Source organism: Sitophilus oryzae, unplaced genomic scaffold (genome assembly GCF_002938485.1).
Source record: "Sitophilus oryzae breed Bouriz unplaced genomic scaffold, Soryzae_2.0 scaffold_909_pilon_pilon, whole genome shotgun sequence".
Lineage (NCBI taxonomy): Eukaryota > Metazoa > Arthropoda > Insecta > Coleoptera > Curculionidae > Sitophilus > Sitophilus oryzae.
In genome coordinates, this window is record NW_022147538.1 from 302,825 (window position 1) to 327,612 (window position 24,788).

Below are 24,788 nucleotides of genomic sequence, written 5' to 3' on the forward strand. Positions count from 1 at the left end.
TGCCATCTCTGGTGAGGAGATTTCTCACGTAAAAATAAGATTTATTTTGCATAGGTCTCATTGTGCTTTCATTTCGTAGCTACAGGGTATTAAAATCTTAATATTTTTTTGATTTATTTCCAAGTACTTTTAGCGTTTCGAATGAAATCTTGATGGTGTATGTAACTATAAATGCGACATATTATTTTAAAAATGTGTCGATATATTCACCTGGGACGTGCATATGGGTTATCACAGGAATATATTTCTAAAAAAGCATGTACGCCACTGACTTTTTTTCTCTTGTTAGCAAAATAGTGTAAGCAATTTAATGCCGATTAAAAGTTCTCTCTTGATATTTTGTCGATTTTCGCCTCCTTGATGAGATAAACGCAATTTTATTAATTTGCCTTGATCCAAGTCTAATAGCAACCTTTAAAAAATTTAATATCATTAACTTGCGAAAGTTTTAAGTAAGTACTTATTGATTCTTCATCAAAAAATATGAAAAAAATTTCTATAAACATTGGTATGGAAATACATAGTTTTAGAGTTACAGGATGTTAAAACTTTTTAAAATTGGGTTTTTTGTAATTATCTTCAATACCATTATTTTTTATTTGAAATTGCTGTATGTTACTGCATTAATAAATATAATAGTAATAATATTTAATAATAAATTAGGTAAAATATATAATTTATTAATTTTATTTTTATTTTAATTTTATTAATTGTGATTATTTATAGATTACATTACGATTTTTAGAAATTATGAATCTGAGCAAAAAACAGCTGCCGATTTTAAGGAAGATATATCACAACAGTACCGATTGAAAAGGAGTCTAGAAGAAACTTTGCCTAATGTTATATTCATTGGCCCGTTTTATGTTACTGTCGACTTCTTAAGATTATTTTTAATCAACAAACGTCAAGATATTATTAATAAATTGCTTGACTTATTTGCTTTGAAAATGAAAATATGTATCGAGGATGTAAGTACTACAAGCCTTAATACTAATAGGTAGACGAAACTTAGTAAAAATAAATTTAGCTATGTTTGTACTTCAATATAGTTGCTGCAAGATTTTAAAAATATTATGACCAAGTTAAGTGTGAAGCCTGAAAACATTGAGCACATTTTTGAGATAAGAGACTGGATGGAAACCGTACCACTGACTGTCAAATCTTTAGAAGAAAATTGTAAAAGATATTTGTTGGTAAGACTTTTTGATATTAGCTATTTCTCGCTTATATACACTTTTTCAAACATGTTCTTCAGATCCTTCAATTCCATAGCTGTTAGAACGAAGTTTTACTTCAAATATTCGCACATAGTGTACGCACAATTTCCTGTACAGGGTGTCCCATTTTGGTTGAAATCATACGGTATCTCCGTTATTAGTAAAGATAGAAGGGTGTGGTTTGCACAAACCTGTCCCATTTTTTGTCAAACGGAAAATGCTGTCAACAAAATTTTCAGAGTCTTTTTCGTTTTTGAGCTACGGGGTATTTTTGAAAATTTTGCAATTTGGGACGGCGCCCGTATATTCATTATTGTGAAAGGTATCGAGAAGGTGAAAACTGATTCTTGTAGAACTTTTTACGTGGTGTAGTCTGTTTTTCCACGAAAAAAATATTTTTGAAAATATGAAAAATAAAATATGACCCTAAATACAAAAATCGAGAACGGACAAATCCGAGGATCAGAGAGGCTATCGTATGTGCTATGTGTCCATTGCAAATTGTGCCAATTCATTGATTTGGGAAATAGTCATTTAACAAAATTCTAGTATTTTAGTTGTGAGGGGAATCCCATCTTGCTGAAGGTATATTTCACGAAATTATCTAAAGGAACATTTAAAAGTTGTGGTAGAGAGTTAAGTTTCCATGATATATAGAGAAGTTATTAGTGGCTCCCATAATAAAACATGACACAGTTACCAGTATTTTTTAAAAATTCTTTTGCTTCTTTTATTATCAATCATACCCTACTAATAAAAAATATTTTTAATGAAAACTTTTAAATATTGCAGTAAATAGTGAAAATAACTATAGAGTGATCGAAAAGACCCTGTAGCTCAAAAACGAAGGTTTGTGCAAACCACATCTTTCTATCTTCACTAATAACGGAGATACCGTGTCATTTCAACCAAAATGGGACACCCTGTACAGATGTAACTGTTTCTGTAGGAATATGAGGTCCTGGACCATTTCTGGTATGCTCTGCAAAACGAAGACTTCGACAACAAATGGGAAGCTATCGGTTGGCCCCTGAAAGTTACTCAACAAATTGAAGCTACCGAGGTCTTTTTAAAGGAAGAAGAAGATAGATATTACAAATTGCAAATGAACGACGAGTTTACATTAAATGACAGAATTGAAACTTTGACTTCTCAAGTTGTTAATATGTCAGGATACAAAGATATAAGTAGGGTAAGGTATAAATTAGTGTGCTTTTAAATTAACTCTTGATCTTGCTTGATCTTGAATAACATCTTCTAAAATTATAATTATGTACCTTTAAAAAATGTTGTTATGGCCGAAATAGCCCTAGTTATGTCTCCGCTAGCAAAACCGGTGCGTAAAACTATGTTCGCTACTATAGTTGAATTCATCTAAAAAGTTTTGATTATAATTATATTTTTATTATTAGTCTGAATAATAAATTATAATACAAGTTATTCTAATACTTTTATGCCCACTTGCACCGTTTGTATAAGCTTTGTTTAAAGGCTAAACAGTGATTAACTATAATAAAATATTATATAGTGGTGCCAGTGGGCATTAGAATAATTATATAACATTTTTTCGTGTATTCGCTATTTAAATACGTGTATTTGTTTAGTTCGCTGTTTACAGTATTCTCCGATGGTGGCAGCACCGGCGGAGAATGCACCAGTCAACAAAAATTGCTTAAGTATTTAGACACGTTTAGATATCTTTTTACGAGTTTGTAATATACTTATATTATTATACAACTAGAGCAACGTATATTCTTTAAGCAAGAACCTAAAATTTTAAATTAATGTTGACTGTATATTACCCAATATATTTGAATGATTTTTTAATATATTAAGCGGAACGTAATAGATAAATAATTAAATAAATCGCAAATAGTATGGATTATTGTGTAATGCACAAGCTTGTGCGACAATCACGTTTGGGTTTAACATATCTAGGTATATTTACATGGTTTAAGAAGATATTTATAGAATATTCCGCCATTGAATATACTAAAAATTTGGCTGATTGAGAGAAAATCATCCGCTTTAATTTAAAAATAAAGTGTTTTCTTCAATACTTTATAAAGAGTATAATAAGCATAACTATAGTATTTTTAATACCTATTTAGAGGTACCAGCCGTTTTAGTAACTTAACGTATGCGGCTTCTTGCACCATCTACACCCGCATGAAAAAAATTAGGTTATGACCTTTGTCATGTCAAATGCTTGACATATTTCTTACTGCATTGGCGGAGTGACTTGAAATTTCATATTATCAGTGGCGGTTTATAATAATAAAAATTAATTTTATGAAATTCTAAAGATGTTGACATAATAAAAAAATATAGAAGAAGCGCACTAATTTTAAAAATATTGTTTTATTAACTAGATACCGAGTTTTCTTAAAAAAATACCTATATTATTTAAGATCTCGATTTAAGGCTTATACCAAAGAATATCTTAACTTATACTTATGCTTAATGTAGTAAACTATATTCAAAACGATTTAGGATCTCGATTTATGGCAATTCAAAAAGCGTCTGAAGCACTAAAAGTATAATAAATAATATAACAAGAAGTCGAGCATGCAGTAATAATATTTATTTAAGGGCTCGTTTAAGTAAAAATTCTACAGAAAAACAGGTGTAAAGAGCTTTTCGCTTTTAGCAGCATGGTATTTGTTCAAAAATAATATTCTTTTTAATCTGATTCCAGACATTTCCAATAACTGTTTTCTTCCATCCCGTTTTTTGAAATGAAAACCCATTTTTTTAATTCCCAAATATAACGAACTTTTGGAAATCTTAGTTTCTGGAGATTCTTCGATAAATTGCCGGAAAATAGTTTCTACTGTGATTTTATCCTTTCGCGCATACATTTTGTAAATTACTTCCCTCAAACAATGTAGGGTATTCTTTGTAATTTGGATTCTGCTCCGGGAAACGCTTGCAGACATATTTCTTCTAAATTCGAAATCTGTAGCTCTGTTTGGTTTTTCAAAGATTATATAATGTGCATTCCGGAACTTTTAGTGCTTCGGACGCTTTTTGAATTGCCTTAAATCGAGATCCTAAATCTTTTTGAAAATAGTTTACTACATTAAGCATAAGTTTTTTGGATTCATCAGAATATCGCATTTTTATATCTTATTTTGCGTTATGACATTAACATGAAACGTAACTTCAAAAACGTGACATCTAACAAATTATTAATAATCGACGTTCATTTTTGTTGGTAATTTTTTATTTCAACTGATTTATTAATAATAAATAAGGATAGTGTTATTCTAAATGGGTATTAAAAATACTATATTACAGTATTCAGACATTCAATTTCGCGTTGTAGGTATAGTGCATGTATTCAAAATTGCATTTTTCATAAAAATCTTGGCTTGTTCTAAAATCATTAATCCCGTTTATATTTTTTTACATTTCCCAAACCATTTTACCGAAAATGGTTGAATTTTGAAAGTCCTAAAAATGAAAAGGCTAGATGATAATATAATTTCGATTTCATTCTTTGATAGATGGTTATTATTAACCATGTTATTAACCATAGATAATGGAAATAAATTTAGATTGGAAAGCCCGTTAAAATATTTTTTAATATTTTAACGGGCTTTTATAATAAGTTTTGAGTCGCGACCGTTGTACGCAATCTGGCGCTGCTATAGTGGTTGCTAAGAACAACCGCCAAACAAAAACAGAAATCATTTTCTCTTGTCAAAGTCAGAATTTTCAAAAATTATAAAATCTTCAAAATTTAAATCGCCCTCATTGAAAAAATACCGAAAAGTGTTTAAAGCGTCCATTCTCAAAGTAATTATTGCCATCTTGTGAGTTTAATTTTACTTACTCAAACTCGTGATAATTGTGAAAAAGTGGCATTAAAAACTAAAAAACTGCGTTGTGAACTGTGAACTGTCAAAACCATCGTGGATCGTGGCATCGTCGGTTTCCAATGTTTTATAGGTATTTCACATACATGTCCTTATATCAAATAAAGTTTCGTGTATGCAATACACTGTATTTTACTTATAAAATTAAAAGATAATAATAATAAATTTGAATAAACAATATTTGCCGACATAATTCCGGAAAAAGCCGAACCGACCCGAAATTGTCAAAAGCTTTGGGTCGCGACCGTTGCAAAAATAGCTCCAAATAGTGTTTATAGTCTGTCCAACGAGAAGATCCTTGACAGTGACAGATGTGTCTGTCATTTTATTTTCAAATTAGTTTATTTTATTTTACAAAGAATTAAGTTGGTATAACTGGAACGCATAGTAGAAAATTAATATATTTAAAATTTGAGTGACAAGTGATTACTTCAAAATATTTTGAAAAAAACTGTTTAAAATTGAGAAAATCTAATCGAGTTATTTTATTAAAAACAATTACAGTATATGTTAATACAAAACAAGCAAGGGTTTATTTAAAAAAAAACACCACATACCAAAAAACATAAAAAAGATTTCCGGCTTTCAAGCTCAAGCAACTTCCTGCATTTATTGTTACTTTTATCAATATAATTATTCAATATGATTATTATTTACCTATCGTGTGCTGCTATTTTACCGACACTCCAGTTTTTGGTATCATATACAAGATAGTATACAAACTTTATTTGTGGCTAATACATCTCTCTGGCCATAATATCTGGCAAACTGTCGCTGGCGATCTCTGGGCACCGAATATTAACTGTAAACTATGGCCTGGGTCAACACTTTTTCCCGCGAGTTTTCCTCCACTTAATTTTAAAAAACACGAAACACACGTAATAACACAGTCCAAAATGCAAAATATTTATAGTCTATAAAACGAATAACTTTGAATTTGACAGTTCCCGCGGGCTTTTCTAGTGTTAATTTTATTAGGTTAGCAACTTGCGGCCATGCTGACGCAATGCCGTCTCTAATAGAACAGCTCGGAGCGAGATTTATGACGTCACGCTAGTTAGATACTACAGATTAATAAATATGTTGTAGAATACATGGAAAACATAATTATTCCTCGTATTTTTGGTTTGTATTTTAAAAATGATATAGTTTACATGAAATATACATAATATACAGTTAATAAATACAATATATATATATATATATATATATATATATATATATATAATATATATATATATATATATATATATATATATATATATATATATATATATATATATATATATATATATATATATATATTCTATTTATAGTAATAAATATTTTGGCAGATAAACTATGAACCATACAAATGCAGCAAATGTTTTACAATATGGCTGAAATCGTACTCTATAGTCAATGTAGATGGTTTCTGTGTTAAGAATAATAATTTAAAAAAATATGTGGTCATCTTTTGACAAGTTTATATTAGTCTATTAATTGCAGTAAACATTATAATATATAAATAAATTTTGTGAATGCAAATTATAATACATCACTATTAGTAGATATTGAATGTTTTTTGTTAAATTAGATCGATTTTCGAACCCCAAAATTTAAAATATATTTTGCATTTTACCCATTATCTTATGTACCACCTATTCATTATTTGTATATTGTAAAACATTTGCTGCATTTGTGTGGTTCATAGTTTATTTGCCAAAGTATTTATTACTATAAATATGTATATATTATATTGTATTAATTAACTGTATATTATGTATATTTTAAGTAAACTATATCATTTTTAAAATACAAACCAAAAATACGAGAAATAATTATGTTTCTATGAATTCTCCAACATATTTATTAATCCGTAGTATCTAACTAGCGTGATGTCATAAATCTTGCTCCGAGGCTGTTCTATTAGAGACGGCATTGGTCTAATATTTTGAAATGTCAAAAGCTGATGACATTTTACTTTTGTCAATTATGACATTTCGTGTTGATTTTTGCAAGAAGAGGAAGAACTGTCACTTGTTTTATTATTTTCCTTTTCTATTTCACGAAAGTAAAAAGAGTTACCTATCTGATTCATTCGAGCACTCAATTTAAAGAATATCAGTAACTTTTTTGATAGAGGGATTTTATATTTGCCATGTTGGTAAAAAATAACGGTCAAAATTCAAAGTTATTCATTTTATAGACTATATCATTTCTATTTGACATAATTTGACACAAAATTATAACCTATAAATTGGCAAGAGTTTGACAACTCTCAAAAATCTTAAGACGAGTTTACACGCATCGGCGTTTGTTTGTTGTTCATCTTTCCGTCAAACCAATAATATTGAAATATGATCTGTCATTTTTGAAATAAACCAATAAAACTGGTTAAAAACAACAAGAGATGACGCATGACGATAAACCCATCCATAGTAAACTTAAAAAATATTAGAAACTTTTTTTTATCAAAATAAATAGATTGGTATGGGACGTCATCTGCTTTTTTTCTGTCATCGTCTGTCGAAATCTTACCTGAGAAAAAAAATAGAGTATACATTGTCCTTATGGGCACTTTCCAATCTAAACTTGTTTCATTTATCTATGTTATATTTTTTGCTGTTGTTAAGTATCACATTTTCCGATATAATTATTATCACCCTCTCCGTAGCATTGAACTAAATACATTTTGTGTGCTTCTTTAACATTTTGAAACACCAAAAAGTATGATGCCAATTAAAATTCTGTCATTAACAATCTATCAGAGAATGGAAACGAAATTATATTTCCTTAGAAACGTCTTTTGATTTTCAAGACTTGGAAAAAATTCAATTATATTTTCATATATTTTTTAATTTTCTTTTAAACGGTATGGAAATTTTTAAAAGTATAAACCATTTTGGAACAAGCAAATATTTTTATGAAGAATGCGTTTTTCTCAACATTAACACAATAATTGCTAACAACATCTACTAAAAGAATATCAACTAGGTAGAATAGATGATTATAGCTAATGCACTCTTTGTATTGTAGACTCACGAGTATGCTTTGGAAATACGCAAAGTTTGGAAGACCATGAAAGAGGCACAGGAATTCGGGCAGTTACTCAACCAGAGGCAGAAGCTATTTGGGGCCCCGGTTGTGCCTTTCGACAACCTAACCAAATTAATCAAGGAATTTGAGCCCTATAAAAATTTATGGACTACCGCCTCAGGTAAGGTTTATATGTCTTGTCATGGCAGCTATGATGTTTTAGCATAAAATGAATTAAAAAAGGAGTAAAAAGTGAAAAATTCAGAATAAGTCTATTAAAAAATCTCTTTTTTTTTTTAATTTTAAATAGTTGAAATTCATAAATATATTTTGAACTCCCTGTAGCATCTAAGTAAAATATCTTTATATATATCTTTTTCTTCATCCCTATAAAACTCCCCTACCAAATTTTGGTAGTCCAAGTTCAGAAACACTGACAATTTTTTACCACACTGAAATCTAACATTTGTTTGAACAAATTCAAATATTACAAAACCGGGTGCGTCTCAAAAGTGGCTCACCCCTATAACTTTTTTACTTTTTCAGATAAAAAAACGAGACTTGGTATGTTAGTATATGACATAAATTAGGATTGATTGACGGTATTCAATTGTTTTTGGTCACTTCCTGTTTCACCGGAAATGACTACAACTTTTGATTTTTAAATAACACCCTCCGTATTTTCTTACTTTATTAGATAGAAAATGATATTCTGAGGGTGCAGCCACACTATCCTAAAAACGGCGTATCGGCGTAACGGCGTAATGACCTTGAATAGATTTCCAGTTATTCTATTGGCTGAAACATTCATCTGTCAGAAATTTTATCTGTCAAATTCATCTGTCAAAAATTTCAGCCAATAGAATTACTGGAAATCGCTTCAAGGTCGTTACGCCGTTACGCCGATACGCCGTTTTTAGGATAGCGTGGCTGCACCCTGAATAGAATGACATATCATATGTCAATTTTTGACATTTTCGCTTAATAAAAAAAATGTATTTTAAATTTCAATCTAGAGTGCCATATGACTGTGTTAAAAACACTAATTTTTAATCAAGAAGCCTTGGAAAAATAGATTGGGTCGCCTAATGTGTTTAGGGTCTTGTCCTGGCCAATCGAAACAAATGAGATAATGGACTTTATCGTTGATTGACTTTATTATTTTGTTATTAAGATTGGATGCGCGCTTATGAAATGTGGATGGATAATCCCATTATAAATGTGGACGCGGACACAGTGGATGTAACAGTAAACGACATGTACAAAATGATGGTTCGTCTTACCAGAGTATTTGCTGACATGGAAACGGTTCAAGTAAGTGGCCATTTTAGATTTAAAATTTCTCTAATAAGTCCTAAGCACCGAATTTTTAAAAAAATCTCGATAGAGATAGATGACGACCATTTGATGAATTATGATTAATTTTAGCTAATGCGTTTTAGCAGCATTATAGAAAATAAATTATTCATTATTTTTTTAAAATCTTATTGTATAAGTTCAAATAGTTAAAGTAATCGCAAACATTTTCCGATGCACGTCATCAATCATATCGACATTGACACTAAAGCCTATAAACCTGACTAAATAAAATTTTGGCAAAAATGTTTAAATTTGTTGTATAATTTAAGATACTGAGCAGCTCTTCATTTTACTTTATAGAGCAAATGACTGTAACAGATATTTTATTTAGATTAAAGCTGCAAATATTTGTTTAAACCGAAATTTATTATCGCTATGTTGGTCACATTGCGCCGTGTTCAGCAATGTTGTCCTTTATTATTTGACAATTATCCTAGTGTCATTATTTTGTATAATATTGTGTTGTTGAATCTTTGTGAGTAATTCTCGTTTTTTTGCCTATTTTCATAGTATTTTTTTAAAAAGTGTACTTTTAAGCACAAACAGTTCTTTTAAGAACTAAATTTTTGAGTTTTTTTATTGCATTTCTTGAAACTGTCTGTTGAAAATATCCCGAACCAATTAAACAGTCGAAGCAAAGAGCTTGTAGCTTTCCTGTTTTTTTCAAACTAATTTAAACGAGAACGTGACAATAAAGATCCGTTATTACCCTTGACTGCAGTCAGAAAAGTAAGCTTGATTGATGAGCACATTATACCACTTTCAAAGTTAGTTTTTATTAAATTCTGTGATTATTAGTTTGTGCATTAATAGCACCCTCTTACTTGTTATTACCACTTATGACGCTATATGACGTACATCAATAAATAAATAGTCCATAATAACAAACAAACAAACAAACAAACAACGCTTTATTGTGCAAAAAGCCAAAACAGCTTCATCGACAAAGCACTCACAAACAACAAAATCACAAAAAAATACAAACAACAAAAAATACACAATACAAATAATACAATTCAAAAAAATTTAAGTCTTTAAAATTACAAAAAGAATATACATGGACAATTTTAGAACAGTACGCAGTAAATAGATATAATTTTAAAGTTATAGAATATTAAATACTTGACCTTTGACCAGTGTGTGAGATGGCCAAATTATAGGTCAGGTATACAGTAGGTATATAGGTCAGGTATATAGTATACAGGTATATAGTTCAAAATTGTTCATAATCAAACATCAACAAAAAAGTCGTTTACCGCATATAGGGCTCTCTCCAGTAGGTATGATTTTAGAGCCTTGCGAAATGCGGGAAAGAATGAAAGCGATTTGATATTCAAAGGCAGATGATTGTACATTTTTTTGGCATTGTACAGTATTGAACCCTTAGCTAGTTCTGAGCTCGGGGTTGGCAGATAAAGATCGTGCTCTGCATTCCTAAGTGGATAGTTATGAGATGGCCTTTCGGAATAGCAGATATGTGCTTGCGGATTAAGGAGTCAGTATTTTCAAATTTTTAAAGAAATTCTGGCAGTGAGTTCTACTGTTCAGTCCCAATAAATATCGAACTGCTCTCTTTTGAAGTATGTTAAAACACGATCAAATTTTGTTGCGCAGCAAGTACCCCAGAATGGAAGGGCATAACGAAGATGTGACTCAAAAAGGGCATAATAGGCTATTCTAGAGGTTGAGAAGTTAAGTTCCTTAGAAACTGATCTTAGCGCAAAACAGGCAGCGCTTAGTTTCTTTGATAGAGCTTCAATGTGAGAGTCCCATTTTAACGAGTTGTCTACAAGAAGTCCTAAGAATTTCACAGAGTCCACGACGTCAATAGTAGTGTTATTAAGTACAAAAGGTTGTATAGTACTTATATATGATAGGTTGAGGCATAGGAGATTAGAATCGCACCAAGACTTAATGGTGCGTAAGTCATTGGATATAGTATCATATAGCGCCGCAACATCTGGGCCGCTCCAAGTGAAACTAGTATCGTCCGCAAAGGGGCAGATTTTACCGCTAATGTCCAGATTTGCAATGTCGTTGATAAACACCAGAAACAAAATAGGGCCAAGTACTGAACCCTGAGGGACACCACATTCTATAGGCTTACAAGAAGACATAGACGTATCAATCCTCACAAGCTGCCTTCTGTTGCCAAGATATGACTTAAGCCATTCGAGCGGCACTCCCCTGAAACCATAGTATTGCAATTTGTTAATTAAGATATTATGATTTACACAATCGAAAGCCTTAGAGAGATCACAGAAAATTGTTGCTGTAGAGTGATGGTTATTCAGGCTAGAGTATACATTATTAAAAAGGTCGAACATCATTTGTGCAACTGTTACTTAGAAATCCAAATTGATGGGTAGTATCTGAATAGTTGTTATCTGAATGGTCAGTCTGCGTCGAAATAGATTTTTTTTCTATTTGTGGGTTTGGTTTGGTACTTTTAATGTTCTTTGGAGGAATGTTCTTGGATGTCCTTTCGCTGGAGGCCAACCTTTCCAACATGAGTGCCATTTTATTTACACTCAAACGCAAATCACCCAACTCCTTTGATAAGTCTCCCTTTGATGAGTCATGAATTTGGACCTTAATAGACTCATCATGATTGTCCAGTAAAATAGATGACAAGTTGAAAATATCTTGCTTCATGTCCCTGATGGAATGGAATAAAGATTCTTGTCTACCATCGGACAAACTGGTATGGAGGCTGTGAATGTCATCCACTTTCTTGTACAAGCTCTTCCACTTGGAGTCATGGTAACTCAAAATATCGTACATCTCACTAATGACCGGAAGGAGATCATTGTTCTTCTTTAGACAGGTTCCCAGAGCTTCGACAGTGTCTAGAGAGGCTTGCGATTTTTGAACTTGAGTTACCTTGTCATGAAGATATTTTAACGTGGGTGAGTCACAGATATTGCAGAAAAATCTGATATTGTTGAACTTTTGTTGGCAGAGTATTTTTGTTGTTGTTTTATCTAACCCAGTACAGGACATACAAAAGTTCCGGCGACATTCCCCATTACAACGAAGTTTATATTTGTCCTTTTCCGAGACGACTTTCTGGCAGGAATCACACTTAAACTCAGCCATTTAGATAGTAGCAATGAACAATTTTAAATAAAAGTCAATGACAGCGGAACAGAAAAGAGATTAGGCAAATAAACCGAATATAGTAAACACACGCACAACCAAACTTAGCACGCCGCGCTGTAAGGTTCAAGTTCAATAATTATAAATAAAGGTTAATGGTATCAATACCAAGTCGAAATTTAAAACAAACAAGAATACGCAAACTAGCACGTCGTCACGTTGTCAGGTTACTAGAGTACATCAAAACAGAGAACAACGCAAATTCAATTAAAGTTCAAATAAAACAAAACAAAACAAACACTCAATGCCGGTAGCGCCAGCGAACGAAAAAACACGACCTCTGGCTAGACTGCCAAACCGATACTCAATAACGCGTATAATAATCTTCAAAATGGACTAGTTTTTGCCAATATGTAATAAGTAAAATAAGGTATAAAACAAATAAATCAATTAATCACTAAAATATTAGTTATTAAATTAAAAATAAAACGTAAATCTTTTTAAAAAATGATATAATAAATATGTTGTTTGTCAATTTTATTACTTATTATAATTAAGATTCATCTCATAAATCCATCACAATTTGGCAGTGCTGTCGCCATCGCTTGTCACTCAAAGTCGATCACGTGCATCGGAAATTGTTTTGCGATTACTCTATATTTTTTTACCTCAAGTTTGAAGTTTTATATATTTTTATATTTAGCCCTATTTCCTTGAATTTTTTAGCAAACTGTATATAAATATATCAACTTTAATTCGTAAATTCAGTTTGTTATAAACTTTAGTAGTAGATTTATTATACAGGGTAAATCGAAGAGTTGTTTTTTACCCGATCTTTAAAACACACTGTGCAATAATTTCGTGAGCAAATTTTCCTAAAATATTATTTTTCGGTCAGCCTCCTGAATGTTTTGGTTTTTGACTGATGTCAATATATGCCTTGGTTAATTTTTAAGAGCGAAATGAACTTGCCACCACCAATCTGCAATTTTTTTAACTATCATTACTTGATGATGTTATTTTTTGATATCATGAGTTGGTTTTGATGACTATTGTCGTAATGCCATATCGACACTGCATTAGAACCCTATATTAAAATTTTAAAAAACGTTAAAAAGTAACTATACAGGCTTTTAATAAATCAGGCGTTTAAATGCAAAACCCATAGAATAACTAACTGAAAGAAATGAAAACTCCTATGTTAAAGCCTGGAAACACGCGCTCGACGCGATCCAAGCGGGCTACTGGCAGAACTAAAAGTTCGCGCCATATTTTTAAATGGACCTTTACTGCCAGTTCATAAGTTTTTTACTTATATTTGGTAATTTCAATCTAGATTATGAACTTATTTGTAACAAAACATTTTACAAAATAAAAATAATGTATTTTGATACAAATAAATTAATAATTAGGTTGAAATTATCCCTGAAATTAGAATAAAACACGAAAAATTTGTAACTTGATTATTTTATTATAACATTGTTAATAAAATTACATATAACACATTCAACACTATACAAGTATATATAAAAGTTATCAGAATTTATACAATCAGTTATAAGTAATTATAAAAAAGGTTATAAATTATAAATAAATAATTCATTATATAAAAGACATATAGTTACCGTGAATATAATTTGGTATAACTTTAATCTCAACTTTAATGACCTATTCAAATAGAAACATCTTACAATTCACATTATATAATACACAAAGCCAAGGGACAAAATTGTTATTAAATCTATTCTCGATGACTCGAAGCATTTTTTTTTCAAATAAAACAGGACATATAGGGCTTATAAATAATACAAGGGTATAGAAAATATATAAATAAGTAAATACAAATATATTTTCAACCTAATGATTAATGATTATACTCGTTTAAATAAATAAATGATCTTTTTAAAATTACTTGTTTGTCTTTGCAAATTTGTATATTTAATATTTATCTAAAAGCGTACACTTACATAAATTACTGCACAACCTTTAAAATTAAGCTTTTAATATGTTATACAAATTCTTGATTCGATATAAATACACTTAAATAAAACTTTAAAATTAATGATCTTCCAAATTTCTGAGACAGCCATTTTGTTGAAAGAATTTGTTTTGATTATGAGAAATTTCATAAAAATTATCACAGGGATTAATTAATCTTATATATTAAACTACTTGGCTTTTAAATTTCACAATCCTATCGTCCAAAATACTCTAAATTCGCAAAAATCCGTAAAATATTCCCATAAAAACAAATCACAATTCACTTCCACTTCACAGAAACTGACAGACATTGCCAAATATGGAATGACGTTTATTTTTCAATTTATTTTACTGATCTAACTGATCCGGGTCACTTAGAAATTAAATTTTTATTAAATTATTTAATTATAATTGTTTCTGGCGAAAGCAACTTCATATCAATGTTTATTCATAGGGTAACAAAGCACATCGCTGTAAAATTATCAACATTTTATATAAATATTTATATTTTTCAACTACTCCAACTACTCCAATTACTCCACAGAGAATCAAACGAATTGTTAATTAAACTATACTCTGTGTACTCTGTGGATGACTTGATAAAATCATGATGAAATTAAAGTCCCTAGATGAATATCTAGGGACTTTAGATGAAATTTCTACGCAGCGCCATCTATCCCTCTACTGGCAGAAACTCCGCCGTGTTTCCAAAATTCAAATGGCAGTTTCATCCGCCTGGCAAAACCCGACAAGCCCATTGAAATAAATTTTACAGTTATTTGTAAATAACGGACACCCTAATATTTATAGGGCGTTGCCATTGCTATTCGAAATCAAATTGATGAATTTAAACCGCTTATTCCGCTATTGCAATGTATAAGAAATCCCGGAATGCGACAGAGACACTGGGATGAATTTGCCGAGAAAACAGGTTAATAAGTTTAGTTACACAAGATAATTCACAAATAAATATATTTAATATGTTGTATTTAGATATACAATTGGTCTGGTCCACCACAATTACTTTCCACGACGTTTTGGCCTTGGGGGTAGAACAATATATCGATGAAATTAAAAGCATAGCGGAAGCGGCCACCAAAGAGTACAGCATCGAGCAAACTTTGGATAAAATGTTGGCTCAATGGGAGGATAACCGTTTGGAGCTAACAGCATATAAAGATACAGGTTAAGAGTCTATTTCGCTGCATTTTCGGGTCGCTCTCAGGGGTCGGGTAAAGCGGGTGTGTGGCAGAAGGAAATATATATTATATTTCAAAAATCTGCCTAAGGCTTAGCCCCATCCTGTCGTGTTAAGCCACACCTAAAATTCCAAACACCCTGTGCTTTGATTAAGGTTTGATAAAGTTTGCAGAGCTTCAGTATTTGCCATAAAATAGCGAGCAATTTGTTACAAAACCATATAAATTATATATCACTGTAATCACGAAACTTCAATCTATTTTCGTATTGTAACGGAATTTTAAATTATGTCTTTATTTTCGAGAAAATTTGGTTTGACTATCAAAATCTTAAAAATAAAGAAGTTGTCTAAAAATGTGCTACAATACAGATATATACTCTGTTTTTTTTTCTCAGGTAAGATTTCGACAGACGATGACAGAAGAAAAGCAGATGACGTCCCATACCAATCTATTTATTTTACTAAAAAAAGTTTCTAATAATTTGTAAGTTATCTAGGGATGTGTTTAAATATAAATCCGTCATACGTCGTGTCTTGTTGTTTTTAACCAGTTTTATTGGTTTATTTAAAAAATGACAGATCGTATTTCAATTTTACTGGTTTGACGGAACGATGAACGACAAACGGACGCCAATGCGTATGAACTCGCCTTTAGATTTTTGTCATTTTTGACGCTTGTCAAAGTCTTGCCAAATTATAGGTTATAATTTTGTGTCAACTTTTGTTAAATACCCTGCGTTTTGGAAGATGATGCATTTTGATTCGTATTATTACGTGTGTTTTGTGTCTTTTGAAGTCAAGTGGAGGAAAAATCGAGTGAAAATTAACTGTAGATCCATAGCACAGTTTATGGTTAATACTCGCTGCCCAGGCAGAAAGTCTTATACACCAATGAAGTTGCCATCGATAAAGTTTGTATACCATTTCGTCGTAGATAAGTGCATCTCATATATGGTAGAAGGATCAAACTAAACACATACTAAAAACTGGAGTAGCTGTAACATATCGACATCACACGATAGGTAAATAATGGATTTTAGTACTGCAGAAAAATAATGTCAAAAGGTACTGGTTTAAAAAAATTAAGATTAAAGTTAATTAATCAACCTTTAAGGTATAAAATTTGGTAGGTGTTATTATTAATAAAATAGTTTGTTTTATTTACCTATGTTGTTTTATTTATTCCTGTGGAATATTACAAATTTGTATTTGTACATAAGTTATATTGATAAATATAATCATAAATAGGGGGTTTCATAAAGCTTGAAAGTAAATAATAGTTCTTTTATATATTTTTTTGGTATGTAGTTCTTGTTCTTGTTTGTTTTGTATTAACACATACCGTTTTTATTAAATAAAATAACTCGATTACATTTTTCACAATATTTTTAAGTAATCACTTGTCATCTTGTCAATCAAATTTTCAATATATCTATGCGTTCCAGTTGTACCAACTTATTTCTTTGTAAAATAAAATAAACTACTTTGAAATTAAAATGACAGACACATCTATCACTGTCAAGGATCTTCTCGTTGGACAGACTATAGTACAATCCTTTATCTTTAATTTCCTTCTTCATTTGTGTAAAAGTACCTAGCCAGTTTTACATAAAACGTTAAATGCCGAACGCTTATTTTGCTACTTTTTCGGACTAGTGAAATGGACTCTTAAGTTATACAGTGTGTCCCGGAAATAAGTGCAAGTAGTATAGTTCGATGGTAGAAACAAGCCTGAGAGTTTTTTTTGCGAAAATAAAAATATTTTGAAAATTTTATATTTTTCTTGACATTTTATGGAAAATATTGAAAAACTTTTGAGTGCCGCTTGTTCAGTTTCCGGAAATTTGTTTATAGTGCTTCGGGAGAATCTTCCCCTAGGAGATGCAAGACCTTGTCGTTGATGGGGAAGCTCCTGGTCAGGTGCTGGGGGGAATCCCCTCTAGCACTTGGCTTGGTCTAAGAAGCATCTCACTCATCGTCTTGTCCCTGACTGTAGTGTCGTGGCCAGGGAATTGCACCAAGACATATAACGATACCGGGCGGGGCTACGGACAGCCTCAACCTTGGGGCACCGGGGGGCACCCCATTGTATTTTACCCCTTACTTCTACATGCGGGGCTCTGTAGAAGTGGACCGACTGTCCCTAGCGACTCATAGGAACACTATGAGATCTGGTAATAATAGTAATAAAAACATCACCGGTGAAGCTGTGGGGAAACCCCCTAGCGACACTGGGAACAGTAACAATGAAAGTTCCAAGGGGCCAAACCCAAAGAGAACTACAGGAGAGGTGGCTGACACTTGCGTGAGACCATCCTCCGCAAGTGGCATACAAGCTACCACCTCCTCCAAGGGTCGGGAGCCTACCTCCAACCTCTAAACCCAACAAGCGACACAAGCTACCGTTTCGTCTACCCGGCCTGGGTCGTAGCTCCTCGACTGTGAGGGACACGGGTCTCAGTAGGAAGTCCTGGAACTGTATGATGAGTTATAACTCAAGAAAGGGGGACACAATAGATCTCTAAGGTCGCAGAGATTAACCCCCCTCCCACTTATTCTAATTCTAATTCGGGAGAATGCAATGTTGCCACCTCTTAAGTTATCCACATTCTGTATGTTTGTATAAATAATAAGTTCACATTTTTAAATTTCTACAAAAAAAAAATACTTTAATTAGTTTTGTTCACTGTAGATTTTTTAACCATTGAATTACTATTAAGAGTCCATTTCATTAGTCCGAAAAAGTAGCAAAATAAGCGTTCGGCATTTAATGTTTTATGTAAAACTGGTTAAAGTAAACGCCACGAATGTTTGGGAGTGATTCATCGCTTGATGAAGTTAGAATCGACACGCGCGCTATCATTTTTACATTAAAAACGTAAATTTTTACCGCAGACGTAAGTTTTTAAAGGCCCGGTCTAATCATCTGCCTACGCTCCTCCTACTTATTCTAAAATGTTAGCGTGAGTGACAAAGACGATACTATATCGCGTTTCTTTGATTGATTCGTTTTTGTGCGTCAGTCCATTGGTGTGCTTGCAGTACGATCAATGGGGCATTCCATTTTATATTTATAACCAAATATATGTTTTGACAAGACTTTGATAGTTAAAACAACAAATTACAACAGATTATATATTGATTATTATATGACTTGAAACACCACGGCACTGGAATTAAGTTTTATGTGACCTTGAACAGATTAGTTCACATGGTAGCGACAGATGAATCACTCCCAAACATTCGTGGCGTTTACTATAGGTATTTTTACACAAATGAAGAAGGAAATTAAAGATAAACGATTAATACTATATCCGTATTGTAGCACATTTTTAGACAACTTTTATATTTTTTAACATTTTGATGGTCAGACATCAACAAAATATTCCTTATGTTTGGACTAAATTTTCTCGAAAATAAATATACTACATATAATTTAAAATTTCGTTCCAATACGGAAATAGATTGATTATAATGGTTTAAATAAATATAATGTTTATTTCCTTCGGCCACACACCCGCTTTACTCGACCTCTGAGAGCGACCCGAAAGTACAGCTTAATAGACTTTTAAGTATATTTGCCAACGTCTACTATTTTAAATACCTCTTTTACAGTTTAGTAAACTGAAATAATGAAACACTATAAATAAGTATACACATAATTTTTTTACAGACATAAAAAAAATAAGATTAGGAAAATATTTATTCGTGACAAGACATTTTATTTCATTTCAGGAACCTACATAATGAAGATATCTGAAGAGCAACAACAAATGCTAGATGATCACATCGTAATGACTCAGCAAATTTCGTTCAGCCCTTTTAAAGGGCCTTTTGAGGATAAGATTACTGAGTGGGAGGAGAAACTAAAAATTACAGCCGAAGTGATCGAGGAGTGGATGGATGTCCAAAAGTATTACACTATAGTTCATACCAAATAAACTTTTAGTCACGCGATTAAGCTTGACCAGCTCAGCGTTGCCAACTTTTACATATTTTCTTTTAATCAAAATATTTTAAGAAACAAGAATAAATATATTATAAATATATAAACAGTTATTTACATCAATAAAACTCACCTTCTTATCAGTACTTAAGTGACATACAGGGCCATTACGACCGATTTCTCGTTCAAAATATTCTAATAAAGTTGCGATGAGTTTTTTGTAACGGCTATTAAGTTATCTTGTACACTTCGCACTAAAAGAGATTTTAAAAAGAACAATGTTCGGCTACAAGGTCTGCTAGTAAATATTTTTAAGCTTAAAGTATTCAAACCAAAAAAAAACTCGTAATACAAAACTGAAGTGTCAAAACGAATGACAATGTCAGAAAATAAATAAATAAATGTGACAACTTGACATTTTTTACAGCAGAGCTACCACCTGAACTCCCAGCGGGAAATTTAAAACCCAGTTAGTCAGCTCGGCGCCGAATATGTCTATGATTGGCCCAACAATGAATTTAAAAAACGCACCCTCTATTACGTAACTAAAAGTTTAATTGGTATCAAATATAGTTTTAAAGCATTTTAGGCAATAAATCAGCCAAAAAATAAAATACTTAGTGGGTTAAATTTGAGCTCCATTATTTTATCATTTTTATTACAGTATTCTAAATGTGAACCTTAAAATAATGATCAGGGTAACCCAGTGTTTCAAAAAAGATTTATTCAGGTTTTGCTTTGATTTGTATTTTCTTTTGGACACTGTGTAATATTTTGGACAATGCAACGGCTATTTTAACTACATATTAGAAACTATACCGGATACATTCCAATTTGGCTATCTTTTACTGAAATTAAAATTGACTGATATTCCATTTATTTTGTCTGCTGTAGCACAAAGTTAGGAAATTTTGTCTGGACATGCGTGACAAGTCGAAACAAGCTTCTAATATTTGCTAAATAATGCATTTTGCGTGGAAGACGACGATATGCTTCTTTAACAAAACTCATCTTTATTGTTTTTCCTAGATTCCAAAAATCAATTAATATATTGATTTCTGAGGGGTTCTATTAAAAAAAACACCACTTTGATGTAGGTATTACTTTTTTTGGAACGCTAAAAGAAAATCGTTTACAGGCAGTGGATGTACATGGAACCAATTTTCAGCAGTGAGGATATCACTAAGCAGCTTCCGGCTGAAAGTAAAAAATACAAAACAATGGAAAGAACATGGAAGCGAATTATGAGAAACGCCCTGGACATACCAAATGTACTACAATTATATTTTTGTCATAGTGTCACTGACGAGGGAATATATGACAGTCACTAATATCATATATTTATTCGTCTTGGCACAAGATTACTATATTAAACAGGTTGCTTTGTAACTTTGGACCAATATCAGCACTTGGCGCGATTACGTCAGCAACGGTTTTTTTTAAAATATCTATTAAAAAAGGTTTAATAATAATAACAATTACACAAGTTAAATTGTTCTTCGATAAAATCTTTATGTATCAGAGAATCGGGATCATAGTTTCATAGTTTTATAGATTTTCGAAATAAATCAGTATACATGTATATTATTTCGTATATTTTTCATTTTATTGATTTTATGGAAAGCACGGTTCAATAAAATGTTGTATCCTATATTATAGGGCTTGTCTCTCCCTACAATTTCCTGTCTCACAATGTACCGTTTGTGTCCGGGAAGAGATCATAGTTTCATAGTTGTCGATTTTCGAAAGAAATCAGTACATGTATGTTATTTCGTATATTTTTCATTTTATTGATTTTATGGAAAGCACTGTTCATTAAAATGTTGTATCCTATATTATAGGGTTTGTTTCTCTCTACAATTTCCTGTCTCACAATGTACTGTTTGTGTCCGGGAAGAGATCATAGTTTCATAGTTGTCGATTTTCGAAAGAAATCAGTACATGAATATTATTTCGTATGTTTTTCATTTTATTGATTTTATGGAAAGCACTGTTCATTAAAATGTTGTATCCTATGTTATTTCTCTCTACAATTTCCTGTTTCACAATGTACCGTTTGTGTCGGGGAAGGGATCATAGCTTGAAAATATGACATAGAATATATCATAGTTCCAATATATGAAATAGCGCCAATTTGGCGCTATTCTTGCAACGGTCGCGACCCAAAGCTTTTGATAATTTCGGATCGGTTCGGCTTTTTCCGGAATTATGTCGCCAAATATTATTTATTAAATTTTATTGAATTATTTATTTTCTTTTAATTTTGTAAATAAAATATATTGTGTTGCATACAAGAAACTTTATTTTATATAAGGACATGTATGAAATACCTATGAAACATTGGAAACCGACGTTATGCCACGATCCACTATGGTTTTTGCAGTTCACAACAGAGCTTTTTAAGTTTTTAATGCCACTTTTTTACAATTATCACGGGTTTGAGTAAATCAAATTTAAATTAAATTCACAATATAGCAATAATTACATTGATAATGGACGCTTTAAATACTTTTCGGTATTTTTTCAATGAGGGCGGTTTAAATTTTGAAAGATTTTACAATTTTTGAACATTCTGACTTTGACAAGAGATAATTATTTCTGTTATTGTTTGCGGTTGTTCTTAGCAACTGCTATAGCAGCGGCAGATCAACAAAACCAAACCAAACCAAAACAATTTCGCGACCTAAAATTTTGACGGGCTTTCCAATCTAAATTTATTGCCTTTATCTATGCTGCTGAGTACCGCACGATGACGCGCAATATGGCGACTAATGTCAAGTTACGAGGTAGCCTGTTTAATTTAATAACCTTGGTTCTGGCCAATGACTAAAGAATACAAGGACAAATAGCAACCGAGACCAAACTGTGACCATTCTTCCAAATAGTGCCGTGGCACATATTTTTCTTAACATAGCCGCTTGAAGCGATATTTATATTTTTGGTAAATATTTTCACTACGCCTCTGGTGTGTCCTGTGGTATCATACTAATTAATTACGAAAAAAACGTATTATAATGTTAACAAAAGGTACAAAACTAGTATCGACGTATAGCACATATCAAGTACATATAATATCAGAAAAATAATTATCGAATTCAATAAAAAAAAAGCTAAAAAGGTGTAGTGGACTGTTTATTTCCCTATAAAACGTAACTCCTGGATCTTTATTAGCATTGCGCCTTTTACACTTGAAAGCTGAACAAATTACCATTGTAATAAAGTTTATTCAAAGTTCACTACACACAACCCAAGAACGGTAAACTTTAACTGTTCTTGCACACAACCAACTATTAAAAATCGCTAAAATTGTCGCTGATCAACAGCTGATGATTCATTCGTTATGTCCAAAAAAATGGCGTCTAAAGGTCACAAATTTTGCTGCAGCCCGTATATGGCCGTTACATGTTCTTGTATTCTTTAGTCATTGGTTCTGGCAGACTCTTAGATTATATTAAATAAACTTTTAGTCACGTGATTAAACTTGACCGGCACAGCGTTGCCCACTTTTACATATTTTTTTAATCAAAATATTTTTGGAAACAAAAATAAATTAATTATAAATATATAAACAGTTATTATTTACATCAACAAAACTCACCCCCTTAACAGCACTTATTTTAATCCGTTTTCCAGTTCAAAGTATTCTAATAAGGTGGCGACGAGTTTTTTGCAAAGGCTGTTTAGCTGCTTCGGCATCTTGTCCACTTCGCAGTAAAAGCGATTCTAAATAGAACAATTGAAGGCCGCAAGGTCCGTTAGTAAAAATGTTTAAGCTTAAAGTATCACAACACAATTCAATTAAAACCCAAATTAAAAAGTGTAAAAATGAATGAGTATATCAGGAAATAAATAAATAAATGTGGCAACCACCTGAATCACCAGCGGGAAATTTAAATTCCAGTTAGTCTAATCGCGCTCTCGATGACGTAACTAAAAGTTTATTTGCTATCGTTTATACAGGGTGACAATTTGAAAACGAACAGTACTTAATATTGCCTCTACCGATGATAGTATGAAAATTTGGCGAAATACGTCAATTTACATATCAAGGGGGACAATTTTTGAGGCATTTGTTGTCGTGTTACTTTCAACCCTTTGACCCCCAGGGCACCTAACCCTAAAATCTTAAATGGCAACCCCTATTTCTTTTACCATTTTTGTGTTCCTTATAAAATTCTCAAAAAAATAATGCAGTTTATGTAGAATTCTATAAGAAACACAAAAATGGTAAAAGAAATAGGGGTTGCTATTTAAAATTTTAGGGGTAGGTGCCCTGGGGGTCAAGGGGTTGAAAGTAACACGATAACAAATGCTTCAAAAATTGTCCCCCTTGATATGTAAATTGACCTGTTTCGCTAAATTTTCATACTATCATCGGTATAGGTAATATTAAATACTGTTCGTTTTCAAATTGTCACCCTGTATACACATTTCATTACAAAAAACACTTTAGTACAAATGTGTACGTATTAGATTTTTTCTGTATATCTAAGATAAAAATTTATCCGCATATTTTTCAGAAAGGGGGTTATTTTATTGTAGATTATTGAATATTGTGGTGATAGAAGACTATTAGAGAGCCTTAAGGACGCTAATCATGTACTCCAAGTTATTCAAAAAGGCCTGTCCGAATACTTGGAAATTAAGAGGGTTACATTTCCGAGATTATACTTCCTTAGCGATGACGAATTGTTGGAGATTCTCTCTCAAGCACGCAACCCTTTAGCTGTCCAACCTCATCTGAGAAAGTGTTTCGAGAATATATCCAGGGTAGGTAATTTTATTTTTTTATTACTTACTTTTTTTTCAATAACAAGTGGCCGTCCTCTGCCGGAAACACTGCGACCTGTAAGACCTATTGTGTGTGTTCCCTTTCTATATCTGCACCCATTCTCCTATCCCTGTGCCCTGCACTAACTTATACAGGTCCTTGATAGGATGGGAGCACAGTTGCTCCGGTTCTAGCCTATAGCTTTTTCAAATAAAAAGTGTCGCTTGCGATCCAGAGCCTCGCTGTGACATATTATGTGCTCCGCTGTTTCAGGATCTTTATCGCAGAGTCTGCAGCAAAGACTTCCTTGATA

The 24,788-nt window shown here is 31.9% G+C and overlaps 1 protein-coding gene across 2 annotated transcripts in view; it reads left to right on the plus strand.

The window, feature by feature from the left end:
• LOC115890722 (dynein heavy chain 1, axonemal-like) overlaps positions 1 to 24,788 on the plus strand; it is an 84,241-nt gene that overhangs the window by 35,042 nt on the left and 24,411 nt on the right. The window contains exons 11-21 of one of the 2 annotated variants that reach the window (XM_030911025.1): positions 746 to 971; positions 1,053 to 1,196; positions 2,170 to 2,412; positions 8,120 to 8,300; positions 8,666 to 8,683; positions 9,294 to 9,433; positions 15,368 to 15,488; positions 15,551 to 15,742; positions 19,494 to 19,671; positions 20,843 to 20,975; positions 24,247 to 24,474. In XM_030911025.1, coding sequence (XP_030766885.1) covers positions 746 to 971; positions 1,053 to 1,196; positions 2,170 to 2,412; positions 8,120 to 8,300; positions 8,666 to 8,683; positions 9,294 to 9,433; positions 15,368 to 15,488; positions 15,551 to 15,742; positions 19,494 to 19,671; positions 20,843 to 20,975; positions 24,247 to 24,474 — 1,804 coding nt within the window. The remainder of the gene's footprint in view (positions 1 to 745; positions 972 to 1,052; positions 1,197 to 2,169; positions 2,413 to 8,119; positions 8,301 to 8,665; positions 8,684 to 9,293; positions 9,434 to 15,367; positions 15,489 to 15,550; positions 15,743 to 19,493; positions 19,672 to 20,842; positions 20,976 to 24,246; positions 24,475 to 24,788) is intronic. The other variant, XM_030911026.1, reaches the window with a different exon arrangement.